Source organism: Carcharodon carcharias, chromosome X (assembly GCF_017639515.1).
Source record: "Carcharodon carcharias isolate sCarCar2 chromosome X, sCarCar2.pri, whole genome shotgun sequence".
In the NCBI taxonomy this organism is placed as follows: domain Eukaryota; kingdom Metazoa; phylum Chordata; class Chondrichthyes; order Lamniformes; family Lamnidae; genus Carcharodon; species Carcharodon carcharias.
The window spans coordinates 26,316,954-26,331,425 of NC_054507.1; the positions used below are offsets into that span (position 1 = coordinate 26,316,954).

The 14,472-nt window shown below is 42.7% G+C and overlaps 1 protein-coding gene across 2 annotated transcripts in view; it reads left to right on the top strand.

The window, feature by feature from the left end:
• LOC121273214 (unconventional myosin-Ib-like) overlaps positions 1–14,472 on the top strand; it is a 56,512-nt gene extending 42,040 nt beyond the window's left edge. For both annotated transcript variants that reach the window (XM_041180211.1, XM_041180210.1), the window contains exons 22-28: positions 383–457; positions 2,123–2,257; positions 5,608–5,714; positions 11,268–11,400; positions 12,047–12,199; positions 13,409–13,536; positions 14,195–14,472. In XM_041180211.1, the coding sequence (XP_041036145.1) occupies positions 383–457; positions 2,123–2,257; positions 5,608–5,714; positions 11,268–11,400; positions 12,047–12,199; positions 13,409–13,536; positions 14,195–14,318 (855 nt within the window). In that variant the 3' untranslated portion in view covers positions 14,319–14,472. The remainder of the gene's footprint in view (positions 1–382; positions 458–2,122; positions 2,258–5,607; positions 5,715–11,267; positions 11,401–12,046; positions 12,200–13,408; positions 13,537–14,194) is intronic.

Below are 14,472 nucleotides of genomic sequence, written 5' to 3' on the forward strand. Positions count from 1 at the left end.
TCCTGCTCCCTCCACCCCACGCTTCTGCCAAGGATGGACAGAGTCTGCAGTGAGAAGCAGGCACACCCATCTCACTGCAAATAAATACCCATTTTCTGAAAAGCATTATGAAAGCAGTTTACCTGAAGCATTTTCATATTCTATGTTTATATGGTACTATGGGTAAGGTGCAGGGGGTGGGGCAGATGGTGCTCTGTGATTACTAATCCATGTGAAAGGGGTTCTTCAACCAAAAAGCTTTGAAAACCGCTGACATAAATGACACAATGTGGAAGCTAAACTAAACTGGTGGAAAATCTGTGTTTTTAACTTTGAATTTTCTTGAACAGAAAAACTGTTTGCAGCACCCTCAACACTCTCTGTCCTTTGTTTGTGAGCTCAGGTGCGGAAAAGGCATGGGAAGTACTTCAAGAGCAATGCTTCGAAGACAATCTGTAACTTCATCATGTCTTCAATTGTGAGTTTCTGTTGCCTGTATTATATTTACTGGTTGATGACTTTATGCATTTATGAAGCGGAGGTTGTCAGTGCTGGGAAACAGAACACTGGCTTCTTTGCATCTAATGTAGGTAATGAGCACTCCCAGGTATACTTTTATTAACATTGAGTTCAACAACTTCAGACCATGAACTTTCTCCTCCATCCTCGCCCTTTTTGATCCCCTTTTTTCAATATTTATTTTAATTTTTTATTTTGTATCCGCTTATTTTTATTTATTTTCATTCAGTTTTATCCCCAACTTTTATCCTATTTTTGATCATCCCCCCCCCCGCCCCCCACCCCGGGCCATGGTCACTTGTTCATGTTGCTTTTTCCAGAGTGCTTACCCTTATCCAGCTATTATCACATTCTGCTTTCTATCCTTAATGTCACCATCAGCACCTCCTTTAGTCAGTACCACCACCATTAACACCCCTTTGTCCTTTCTTTTATGACATCTTTGGCAATCTCTTCTTTGCCTCCACCTATCGCTGGCCTTCTATCCAGCTTCACCTGCTCCAACCCACTTAAACAGTATAAATTTCACCATATTTTTACTTTTCTTTAGCTGTGAAGAAGAGTCATACGGACTCGAAACATTAACTCTGTTTCTCTCTCCACAGATGCTGTTAGACCTGCTGAGTTTTCCCTGCATTTTCTGTTTCTGTTTCAGATTTCCAGCATGCGCAGTATTTTGCTTTTATACTTTTATCAAGCTACATTTCAGAACCTATTGTGTCCCAGCATCAAACTGATCTCCAAGCTCAGCAGATCATTCCCTCCTGGAAGTTCACTTAGCAGCTCACTCCCTAGAATGCAACATTTCCATGTTTCACAGCAGCCACCTTTGTGACCCCTATGAATGAAATTGTCCAGCGATGCCAAATTGTGAATCATTCTCTCCCTCTGGATTTGTATCCATTAGGTTGTCAATTACAGCCAGTAATAACTTTGTTTTGTTAATGAACCCACATTTCACTAATCTCTAAGGTTTGTTTTCCCCTTTCACCTTGTAGGCTCCCTGCTATTCCAAGTCCTTCTCTAGCTGTGACATGACCTGAGTGACGGATGTCTCTGTAATTGCTGATAAGCAGGTGGCCCATGTGGATAAGATGGTGTCAATGTTTCTGTCATTCTATCCTGCACCATCCCTGGATACTCCAGCTACGGAGATTCGGACTGTGTTGTTCTTGGGAGAAATTTAGCAGACCAAGTGACACAAGGTCACAGAGAGGCAGAGAAGCAGCTTTGTGGCAGTGACTTATCAACTCTGGGAGTTCCCAATCTCGGCCATGTGGAGCAAGATCCGTCTCCAGAGGGAAGCAAGGAGATGTAGGTTATCCGTGCAGGCCTCTCTCATGCTTCTAGTAACTGCTCACAGAGTGGCAGATCCTGAAAGTAGGTCAGTTGTAGAGTTAGAAAGGTTAGTTGTCTGTCCCCTCTGAGGGGATATGATGCATAGCACTGAATGATCTAGAGGAGGAATGAGTATTATTTTTAAGATACCAAGAAATATGTTGGCACCTAATATGACCTCCCCAATTTCCTGTGTCTATGTGCATATATACATCTATAAGTAGGAAAGCAAAGTTTAAAAAAATACAAAGCAATGCAATAACTTTCTTTTCTTTCATCCCTAAAGATACACAAGTACCTACTTGGCCTAAAGAACACACTACCCTCAATGTCTCTGACAGACAGGAAGTGGCCAGCATTGCCTTATCGCTTCTTGGATAAAACTCACCAGGAATTGAAAAGGATCTTTTGCCTCTGGAAGGTCAGAAAGCTAAACAATGCAGCCTTTAGTCGAAGACGCTATGTGCAGCACCAGTCTATTACTCTGCAGCAGCATTATATAATGGATCACTTTGCTGAACACAGAAGATACATCAGAATGGGAGGCCATTCATTCCTCAAACCTGTTTTGCCATTAAATGTGCCATTAAATGAAATCATGGCTAATTTGTATGTTAACTTCATCTACCCACCCTGTTTCCATACTCCTTAATACCCTTGCCTAACAAAATTCTATCAATCTCAGTCTTGAAATTTTCAACTGACCTCCAGTTTCAATGGCTATTTGAGGGGGAAAAAGGTTCCAGATTTCCACTACCTTTTGTGTGAAGAAGTACTTCCTGACATCACCACTGGATGGCATGGCTCTAATTTTAAGGTTCTGCCACCTTGTTCTGGACTCCTCCCCACTTCCCCCGCCCCCGAGTATAGGAGATTAAGGATTGATCTGATCGAGGTGTTTAAGAGGATTAAAGGATTTGATAGGGTCGAGAGACAAACTATTTGTTGGCTAAAGTGAAGTGGGAAATTAGGTTAAGGGATAGGTCAGTAGAGATGCAATTTTCAATTAATAACCCCATAGCAAACTCATGATAGGATGAACTCAAAGTGTTAGTTTATTTATGCACACTCAAAATGCAAAAAGAGGGTTCACAATGTTCCCCTTGTACTCAGATCATAAAGAAGGGGCTAGAGAAAAGAAAAATTTACAGTACAGAGGCAAAGAAATATTGTTTCACGTGGATTCCAGAGTCCAGAACCAAAGTCCAATGAAGTATTCCTCCACGGAGGTAGATGGGTTGAAAACCGGTGCTGGATAATTCACTTTTCTGGTGGTGTTGACTTCACACAATGAGATAGACCTGCAGAGATGAATCAGTCTTGTAGGCAATGGTACAGAAGTTCCAGCAGAAGCAGTGTAGATGGGGCCAGGTGTTCCACCTGGGCATTGCTCCTTTTCTGTGAGGCTGCTAGTCAGCTGGTAAACAGCACACTGAGCTATGCAGTTTAGCAAGGCAATATTACTTGTTCCACAAGCCCATGTCACATGACCCCCCACCATCTTTGACAAAGCATGTGTATCCATCATCTGGATTCCAACGACTGTTAAATGTCTCAGCCATTAGGAATTAAAAGAAAGGTTGCAGGGCCTTTGTCTTAGCAGGCGATCCATCTCCTTCTGGCCAGCCTGGGTTATTAAATGCAGATGGCCTTTGTATAGCTCTCTTTGAAGTTGGGCTGTACCGTCCACAGGGGGCCGTTAGTGGCTGCTCAGAGATAATGAGATGTACTTTTCCTAAAACTGCCAAGTGGCTTCTTTTGCTTAGGGGTCACAGATGCAATTTCAGCCATTTTAAAAATTTTAGAAATAGCGATGAGCATATCTATATATATTTTATAAAAATATAGAGTGTGAGGTCTTAATCCCTCACATAAGGTGAATGGAATATAAGAGTGGGGATGTTTTGCTACAGTTGTATAGATGTGGTCTCACCAATGCCCTAGAGTGGTGTGTACAGTTTTTGTCTCCTTAATTACAAAAGGATATAAATGTGTTAGCAGCTCAGAGAAGGTTCATTTGACTGATACCGTGGATGGGGGAGGGGGTTATCTTACAAGGAAAGAATGGACAGGCTGGGCCTGTATTCACTGGAGTTTAGAAGATTAAGAGGTGATCTTATTGAAATATATAAGATTCTGAGGGGTCTTGACAGGGTGGATGGTGAAAGGATGTTTCTTGTGGGAGAGACAAGAACTAGGGGAAATAGTTTAAAAATAAGGGGTCTCCTATTTAAGACGGAGATGAGAAGAAATTTTTTCTCTGAGGGTCATAAATCTTTGGAACTCTCTTCCCCAGAGAGCGGTGGGGGCAGGCACAATGAATATTTTTCAGGCAGAGAGAGATAGATTATTGACTAACAAGGGAGTCAAAGGCTATGGGGAATAGGAGGCCACAATCAGATCAGCCATGACCCTATTGAATGGTGGAGCAGGTTCGAAGGGCCGAATAGCCTACTCCTGCTTCGAATTCGTGTGTCCTGTTATGCCCTGTGGTGTCTTACTGAAATCAATAACTTTCAGAGTTGTTAGCATGTTATAATTTATAATGACAGTTACAAACAAAATAAACAGGACCCCTGTCTGTTAAGAATTAAGGCCAAGGGCCTTCAGGTTACACTGCTGAAAATTGGCATCCGATCAACTTAGCAATGCTACCAGCAGGAACTCTGGAATATTGCAGGTGTCTATTAAAGTAAGTCTATGATTTTGTAAAATTGCAACAGCTTGCATTTACATAGCCCCTTTAACATAGTGAAACGTCCCAAGATGCTTCAGAGGAGTGGATCTGAAGGCTGAGTGTACCTTGCACTTTAAATGAGCTGGTGGGACATTAGTTTGAGTTCCTGATCTTATTAATTGTAATAAGTTCTAATACTGTGAGGAGATGCAAAAGGGGAGTCCTGCTGCTATTCATCAGTGATCTTCCCCTTAACTGCTAACGGACTCCATTTCAAAGACTATCTACACACAACAGTAAACAGAACTTCTGACAAAACTATAGCAAAGTCTCCCTTTAAAAACAGGATTATTTCTGCAGCAAGATGCAGCCAGTGGAGGATGGTTACATAATACAAATTGTGTTTGTAAATCAATCCCAGTCACGGCAGAGCCATCTCCAAGCATGATTGGGAGAATTACCCAAATATCTCCATTCTGGCTGGGAATAGTGGTGTTACGGTATGCAGTCTTTGTAATATTTGTTGTTCCTATAGGAATGATGTTAAACACAACCATCCAGTCTATACAGTAATAAAACAAAATCCCTGGACCTTAACTGGCTGTTTCTGCCCAACATAAACAGAGCATATTAAACGGTATAACTATTAAGAGTACGAGGCGACTTGATTGAAACCTTTAACGTTCTCAGGGGTCTTGACAGGGTGGATGCGGAGAAGATATTTCCTTTTGTGGGAGGATCTAGAACTACGGGTCACCGTTTAAAAATAAGGGGTCACTCATTTAAGACAGAGATGAAGAGACATTTTTTCTCTCGGGAGGGCATTTTGGAACTCTTCCTCAAACAGCAGTGGAAGCAGAGTCTTTGAATATTTTTAAGGCAGAGGTAGATAGAATCCTGATGAACAAGGGGGTGAAAGGTTATTGGGGGTAGGCAGGAAGGTGGGGTTGAAGTTACATTTAGATCAGCCATGATCTTATTGAATGACAGAGCAGGCTTGAGGGGCCGAGTGGCCGACTCCTGCTCCATGTTCATATATATGTTAACTTTGAAATTGCTGTGAATGCTAATAACTATTGACTGTTGCATTTCAGTGCAAGAAGTACAGGGATGCACTCTCGAACCAGAGGAAAGCAGAACTAGAAGAGAAGCTGTATGCCAGCGAGCTCTTCAAGGATAAGAAAGCATCATATGCCTCCAGGTAATAGAAAACTGACTATTACTCAAGAATTGAGCAATTTCACCGCTGCTGTTACCAGAGGCTTAGAGACCCAATGAAAGAACTGGGTCTTTGCTAATCCCTCATGAAAAGGTCAGCCCACCCATACAGGCTGGCAAACTTGCTCTTCCAGTCTGCTATATAGTATTATACCTTCCCCAGCCATTGGGGAAGATGTTGTGATCAGAGGCAAAGCTACAAATTGCCACTTAAAACAAGTGCACAGTTCTTCCTGTTGTTTCATCCTTTCATGTTGTGACCCTGTAGCAGCAGTGCTCAAGTATTTAGACATCCAAACAAATGGGTGTTACCAGCCGAGTAATCTGCCAGTTTCTGTCATCAGTGCTGCCCTGTAACCACCTCCCCCCCCACCAACCCAAAACCATGTGAATAGCTATTCCTCCATCTTGGCAGCATTTCCAAAGTTATGGCAGGAGATTGAGAGAACCGCATGGAAATGAGCTCCCCCAGATGTATCACGTAGTATAAGGGTCTGGCACATAAAGGGTTAATGTGGGACTGAGTACAGTACCGCCCACACAGCGATGTAAGAGAACACATGACCCACACCTAGCGGTCAGTGCAGTGTTGGACAGAGCCCTGTGTAGAAGCAAGCATAGAGACAGCACCTAGCTTGGACTCTACCTAATGTATATTGTTTCTAGTAGTTAATAAAAGCTTGCCATTTAACTATCTAAGACTATGAATACCTTCATAAAGCCTACTGAGCTATGCACAACATCTTATAACATGGTGGCAGCAGATGGAACAACTCAAAACCTCAGAGACTGCAGAAGGAAATTAAAATCCTGGAAATCTGAAGGAAAAATCAAAGAAGCAAAGGCACAGAAGGAAATTGCGAGAGAAAAGCTCCAAAGAAAGGCTTGGAAGCTGAAGGCAGAAATTAAATTCCTCACCACAGCACAAGACTCCATTGGATCCTGTGGAAGTCCAGCTTCAACACTTAGAGTGTGCAGAGTCAGCAGACCTAGCAGGGGTGAGCTAGAAATTAAAAATTCCTGGACATCACGAGTCCTGAAAAAAAAATTAAATACTGCAGTGGTCAGAAATTGCCGTTTAAGTTGCAGTCGGAGGAAACCGGATTCCCGAGTTGGCTCCTGGACGTGTGGCAGCCAAGCTCGCAGCGAACAAAGAAAAACATAATTAATTAAAAATTAATCGCGACTGTGTAGGCGGTTTTAAAAACCCAGCAGAAGACGGGATTTGACACTTCCAAAAGCCAAGAACATTGCGCTAAAGGGGGGAAGACTCGAACGAGTCACTCCAGGCAACTGTTGTTGAAAAGTGTAAACACTGGAGATCACGAATGCCATCACTGTGGGAGCCCGCCAAAACTGGCAAAGTGGGAAAGCCCCTTGTGAAGAAGCATATGGTAGCGCCATCTTGGATTTTCAGAAGCCTCTTAAAGCTGAACCTGCAATTTAAAACTTTTAATCATGGATCAGAAATCCACTCTCCTGATCAGTTTGGACTTACCCAAGGCCCAGTTCAAACACACAATTGAGGACTTTGATGAAAAAGATTCCTTAGATACATGACTGCTTCAGGTCTGCTGGATAAAAGGACAGAAGCTGAAACAAGTTAACACACTGCTTTATTTGGTGGGCCCAATAGTCAATGATATAATAACTAGTTAAGGAATCAAGGAATCATCTGCAAAATTTGATGAAGTTTTAAAATCATTTGGTGCTTATTTTAACCTCAGAAGTAACAAAATCCTAGAAAGAGCTAAATTTAATAAACATGTCCAGCAGCCAGGAGGACCTGCCAACTCTCATATTAATGAGCTGTACAGAATGGCTGAAGGCTGTGATTACGGCGACCTGAAATCTGAGCTAATCAGGGATAGAATAGGTGTGGGAGTGGCAGACGACATACTCTCAAACATGCTTCAAGCAAAGGAAGAGAAAAGTCATCCAGATTGTCAGGCAGTCTGAAATCCGTTTGCAGCACAGAGCCATATTAAAGGCAGAAAGCAAACCGTGGTACAAAGTAAACCTCACTGTCCAGTTAGTGAAACAGCACAAAAACAGGGACACTCCAGGCCAAGGGAAGCAATACCCTAGCCAACCAGTAGAGCAACTATGCCAGCGCTGTGGAGCAAAGTGTCCCCACGGGCGAGGTCAATGTCTGGCAACTTCAGCCCAACACTTTCAATGTAACTGAATAGGACACTTCAAGGAAGCTGTGCAAAGCCAAAACATCAAAAGGATTCACGAGGTCGAGACAGCACACCAAGAGGACACACAACCATGCTTCTTGGGTGAGGTCAAAGATCCTGGATTTTCGTTCTGGAATGTGGACATCTCAGTTACTGGCCATCTTACAAACTTTAAGTTAGATGTAGGAATCAATATTATGGTCCTATTGGACAAAGGACCATGGATGAAAGACCTCTGGCTTTGAACAACAGACCCACCACTCTGAAGGCCCAGCAGAATCCAGTTTCCAGTCATAGGCATGATTCTGGAACCACTAAGGTATGGCAGCAAACAAATGTTTGAGCTGATGTACATCATCCGTAACCAGTCTTTTTCTCTCTTGAGCAGAGATGCCTGTGTAACTCTGAATCTCCTCAAAACAGTAGAAAGTGTCAAGACAACCACTGTTGTAAATTATTCAGAACTTCAAGTTCCCAAGAGCTCAAACAAGGAAGATTCTCTCAACTGGGACTTCAGCTCTGAATGGTCTTCTCCCTTTGCAGAGCAGGTTTGTCCACTTTTGTTACAGGTGCCAGAAACCTCTCATTGGTCAGACCTGCCAACCACTCAGATGGATACCACAACACCTCGAGTAGATGACGGTCAAGAGAAAAACCAGCAACAAGAGCCTCAACCTGGAAAGGTTCCATCAGACTGGAAAGTAGCAGATATAACCCCTCTATTCAGGAAGGAATGGGGGTAAGTCAGAAAACAGGAAACTATAGGTCAGTTAGCTTGACATCCGTTGTGGGTAAGGTGCTAGAATCAATCATTAAGGTTATAGCTGGGCACTCGGGATGAGTCAGCATGGTTTTCTGAAAGGGAAATAGTGTTTAGCCAGTTTATTGGAGTTCTTTAAAGGAGTAACATGCACTGTGCATAAAGGTGAGCCTATAGATATCCTGTACATGGATTTCCAGAAGGCATTTGATAGCGTTCCACATCAAAGGTTATTGTGGAAAATAAAAGCTCATGGTGTAAGGGGTAACATATTAGCACGGATAGAAGATTTGCTGGCTAACAGGAAACAGAGAGTAAGCATAAATGGGTCTTTGTCTGATTGGCAGAATGTGACGAGTGGTGTCCTGCAGGGGTCTGTGCTGGGGCCTCAACTTTTTACAATTAATGTCAATGACTTAGATGAGGGGAGTGAAGGCATGGTAGCTAAATTTGCAGATGACACAAAGATAGGTAGGAAATTATGTTGTGAAGAGGACATAAGGAGGTTGCAGACGGATATAGAGACGTTCAGTGAGTGGGAAAAGATCTGGCAGACGGAGTATAATGTAGGAAAATGTGAAGTTGTTCACTTTGGCAGGGAGAATAACAAAGCAGAGTATTACTTAAGCGGAGAACGGCTGCAGAATTCTGAGGTGCAGAGGAATGTAGGCGTTCTAGTGCATGAGTTACAAAAAGTTAGAATGCAGGTACAGCAAGTAATTAAGAAGGCTAATAGAATGCTATCCTTTATTATGAGAGGAATTGAAGATAAAAGTAAGGATGTTACAGATCTGTTATACAGGGCATTGGTGAGACCATATCTCGAATAGTGTGTACAGTTTTAGATTCCTTATTTAAGGAAGGATGTAAATGTGTTGGAGGTGGTTCAGAGGAGGTTTACTAGATTGATACCTGGAATGAGCAGGTTATCTTATGAGGAGAGGTTAGACAGACTGGGCTTGTTTCCACTGGAGTTTAGAAGAGTGAGGGGTGACTTGATTGAAGTATATAAGATCCTGAACAGTTTCGACAAGGTGGACATGGAAAGGATGTTTCCTCTTGTGGTTGAGTGCAGAGCTAGGGGGCACTGTTTTGAAATTAGGGGTCACCCTTTTAGGACAGAGATGAGGAGAATTTTTTTTCTCTGAGGGTTGCGCAACTTTGGAATTCTCTGCCTCAGAAGGTGGTGGAGGCAAGGGGAGGGGGTCATTGAATATTTTTAAGGCCAAGGTTAGGCAAGGGAATCAAAGATTATTGGAGGCAGATGGGAATGTGGAATTCGAAACACAAACAAACCAGCCATGATCTTATTGAATGGTGCAGCAGGCTCAAGGGACCGAATGGCCTACACCTGCTCCTATTTCCTATGTTTGTAAATTCAAGCTCCGACGCCAGTTGGAGAGGTAAACCCTGAGACCACAGAGCTGACACTGCAATCCCCAGCCAATATGACAGTGCCGCAGATGATGCTGGAACCACAAATGATGCTGGAGCCAAGTAGCAGCCATCCATGCACAGCACACAGCCAAACACAAAGGTGAGCTTACTACCAAGTCACACTCTCACAACAGGAAGAGCCATCTTTCATCCCAGCGTGCCTCACAGCAAGCCACATGAAGGAAGAGAAAAAAGTACTATAGAGATGACCTCAGAATTCATCTGCTCCGTAACGAGTGGGATAAACCAACCACCGTCTATCACTCCAATTGGGGAAGCAACAAAGAGCAATTCAATGCCAAAGAACAGAAAAAGAGGGTGAAAAGACACCCAGATGATGGAACAATCTCTGATTCAACAAAGTTTGCCAGCAGCAGCAGAGCCTACCACTCCTCCGACGGTAATGAGAACAAGACATGGAAGGGTTATAAAGCCTCCAGACCCCCGAATCTATGAACTCAGGGACTTGAGGGGGTGGGGAAATGGGGTAGTAGTAATGATGTAATAACATGGAGTAAACTGGGACCACTTGTAAATGCATTGGATAAAGACTTAGGGGGAAGGTGTGGTAGAAGGTCTGGCACATAAAGGGTTAGCATGGGACTGAGTAAAGTATCTCCCACATAGTGATGTAAGAGAATACATGACCTGCACCGAGGGGTTAGAGTAGTGTTGGACAGAGCCGTGTGTAGAAGCAAGCATGGAGACAGCTCCTAGCTTGGATCTTTACTGTACCGATGTATATAGTTTCTAGTAGTTAATAAATACTTACTGTTGAACTATTAAGATTACGAATACCTTAATAAAACCTACCGAACTATGCCCAACACCTTACAACAAGTCATATCATCATTTTCAAGCAACAGTGGAAACTGTGCATATTCAACAGCTCATACTTCAGAGGACTGTTATGCCTGTCAAGTTTGTACCTGTCCCTTTAACCACTAATCTTATTCTCATTGACTCACTTAACTCCTTTTTCAAGGAGTTAATTGACTCAGTCCCAAGTTCTGGGAATCCCATGTACTCATTATTGCATTGTGGGATATTCCCCTTAACTTTAGTTTTGGATGTTTGTTCATTTACTTGTGTTTGTCTGATCTTGTTTCCATAATCTATTCTATTAAGATTTAATTTGTTTCTGTGATCTTGTCAGTGTGCCTCAGCCTTTCAAAGGACAATATTTGGATGCTCAGAAAAAGGCCAAATACCAGAAACTAGCCAGTGGCATAGAGGGGAAGTTACTTATGATGGACACAGCTGCGAAAATTAACAGAAAGGATGGAAAGGTAAGGACAGAAATTGCAGTTGACGCTCCATCTTAGAGCTGCTGCAATAAATAAAATGGGGAGGAGAAATAAGACCAGGAGATGCCTGCGTGGAGAGTTCACTGATGTTGGGGAGTTGAAATAGCATTACACAATGGTTGGTTGACAAGATCAATCAATCCATCAGTGCTATGAATTGACCTGCCTGCCACTGGGTTCAGTAACACTGCTTTATTTACCCTGTCCCACCCCCATGATGTCACCAGGGCTCACTGCTTATTTTTTTCTCTTCCTGATCAGTCTAATGTCTTTGCCAGAAAAAGTGCATGTTAATGTTGGGTAAGAATAAAATTGAGCTTGATTGTGTTGCCCTCCTCGCAGCAATAGCTCTCTGACACTCACACGTTTCCATTTGGTGAGATATTAGTGTGGTTGGGTTGGCGGGGGGGGGGGGGTGGTGGTGGTGTGTGGGGGGGTGCGCGCGTGCAGTCTCTATACACCAAATCCCAGAAAGCAGTTAGTATCTTCTGCAAACAAGAAGGGGGGGGGGGGTGGGGGGAGAAAATACGTGTAATGTTAGGAAACAAATTCTGGCTCACTGTATGCATCCATACTGTGTTTAGTCATTTGGACTATTAATCATGTACATGTGCTATCCTCATTCCAGCGTTCTCCAAGGATCTTGATGATGACAAACAAATACTTTGCCCTGGCCGATGCAAAGTCCTCCCAAATTAAAACACTGATCAAAATGAATGAAATCAAGGGCATCTCTATGAGTGAGCGTAAAGATGGACTATTTGTGCTACATATAGTGGAGGTGAGCACGGAGTTGAACCTGGGATGTGATAACAAGAGTCTAGTTAAATATTGATGAATGAATTATGCCAAAATCCAGAAACCAACAGTATTGTTTTTCATGTCTTTCATGGGATGTGGGCATCGCTGGCAAGGCCAGCATTTGTTGCCCACCCCTAATTGACCTTGCACTGACTATGCTCGGTCATTTCAGAGGGCAGCTAAGAGTCAACATATTGCTGTGGGTCTGGAGTCACAGATAGGCCAGACCAGGTAAGGATGGCAGATTTCTTTCATAAAAGGACATTAGTGAACCAGCTGGGTATTTCTGACAATCGATAATAGTCACCGAGGTTAGCTTTATATTCCAAATTTATGAACTGCATTCAGATTCCACCAGCTGATGTGGTGGGATTTGAACCCACGTCCCCAGAACATTAGCCTGGGTCTTTGGATTACTAGTCCAGCAACATTACCACTATGCCACCAGGTGCTTTGTGTCATCCAGACCTGGTCCCATTTGAAAATATGCAGTCTGATCCCTTCTCCACTTGGTTTACAACCTGACCTGTGCCAACTGAAGTGTGGCAAGGGAAGGAGTGAAAAATTAGAAGTGATTGATGACTGGGTGGGTCCCTGGCACCTCCTTGCTAGTCAGCTGTATTGATGCCAGTCTGGGAACACACTGACCATCTAACTGCTTGGCAACAAATAAGTTTAGATGATGGATAATTTAAAAGAAAGAAATTTACATTTTGAAGAAAGCAAAATGCAGTGATTCTGGATCCACACCATGTCACTTGAACATCATTGTCAGATTAAAATAAATGTGGAACTCAGATTTGATATCTTTTCGCAACACTTGGAAACAGATGCTGGTAATGTTTTGCTGATATGGTGTGCATTACAGCTCAAAACAGACCATGGCTTGAAGCACAGATGTTTTCTGAACATGATAACATTCTTTCTTCATGGTAAATTTAAGTCCAGGAAAACAAATATCAGTTTTTTCAATAAAATCCAAGGCAACTTCAGCATTTTAAATTTTTAAAGAATGGTTTTCATTAGTTGTTTAAAAGTATGAAATCAGGTTAGTAATTATTTTTCGTAATTAATAACCCTACTTTTAAAATCATAGAAGTGCACGTTTAACAGAGCAACTCTGCCACTTTGAACTTAAGTGAGTAAATTGGAAAAATGTATTTTAATTTAATTCTCCTCAACTTGCCAGAATTCTACTGTTGGGGTTAAGGGAGACTTCCTCTTAAACAGTGACCATCTAGTGGAGCTCACCACCAAACTGCATCGCTCAATACTAGATACAACCCAGCAGAAGATAAACCTCAACATACAGGACGAGTAAGTAAAACTAATCAATTTGGTGTAGCTGGAGATACCTTAATTTCCACTGATGCTCTTTTTCTTTCTTTTGTCACTTTCTTAAGCTCCTCAAGATTGGAGTTTTAGTATTGGGGAATGGAAAACAATCCCATTCTGGGCACACAGTATGGGTGGGGGGGTTACAGAGTAAAGCTTCCTCTACATGTCCCCATCAAACACACCCAGGACAGGTACAGCACGGGGTTAGATACAGAGTAAAGCTCCCTCTACACCGTCCCCATCAAATACCCACAGGACAGGTACAGCACGGGGTTGGATAGAGAGTAAAGCTCCCTCTACACCGTCCCCATCAAATACTCCCAGGACAGGTACAGCACGGGGTTGGATACAGAGTAAAGCTCCCTCTACACCGTCCCCATCAAACACTCCCAGGACAGGTACAGCACGGGGTTAGATACAGAGTAAATCTCCCTCTACACTGTCCCCATCAAACACTCCCAGGACAGGTACAGCACGGGGTTAGATACAGAGTAAAGCTCCCATCAAACACGCCCAGGACAGGTACAGGAAATTTTCAGAGAAAGATGCAGATACCTATAAATACACAAATAGTTTTGCTATAATACATGGTGCTTAGGTCTGCTTTTACAATGTTGCACCATTTTCTCCTCTGCAGACTTTCTGTTAAGTTCAGTAAAGACACAGTCTCTGTGAAGTTTGTAAATGCAACAGGGAAAAATGGAAATGTTCCACTGTGCAAGAAGAAAAACAGTCACTTATTCGAGGTCGAGGTTCCTTAACTGTGATGGCTCCAACCTATCCAGTAGCTCAATACCTATTGCCTCCCAGGATTGTGGAAATTCTAGGACCCGAATCTTTAAAGCAACAGCAGTTTTTAAAAAAAACAAAGTAACTTTTGATTAATCATCACTTCACCAATTGCACTGTGCTTGG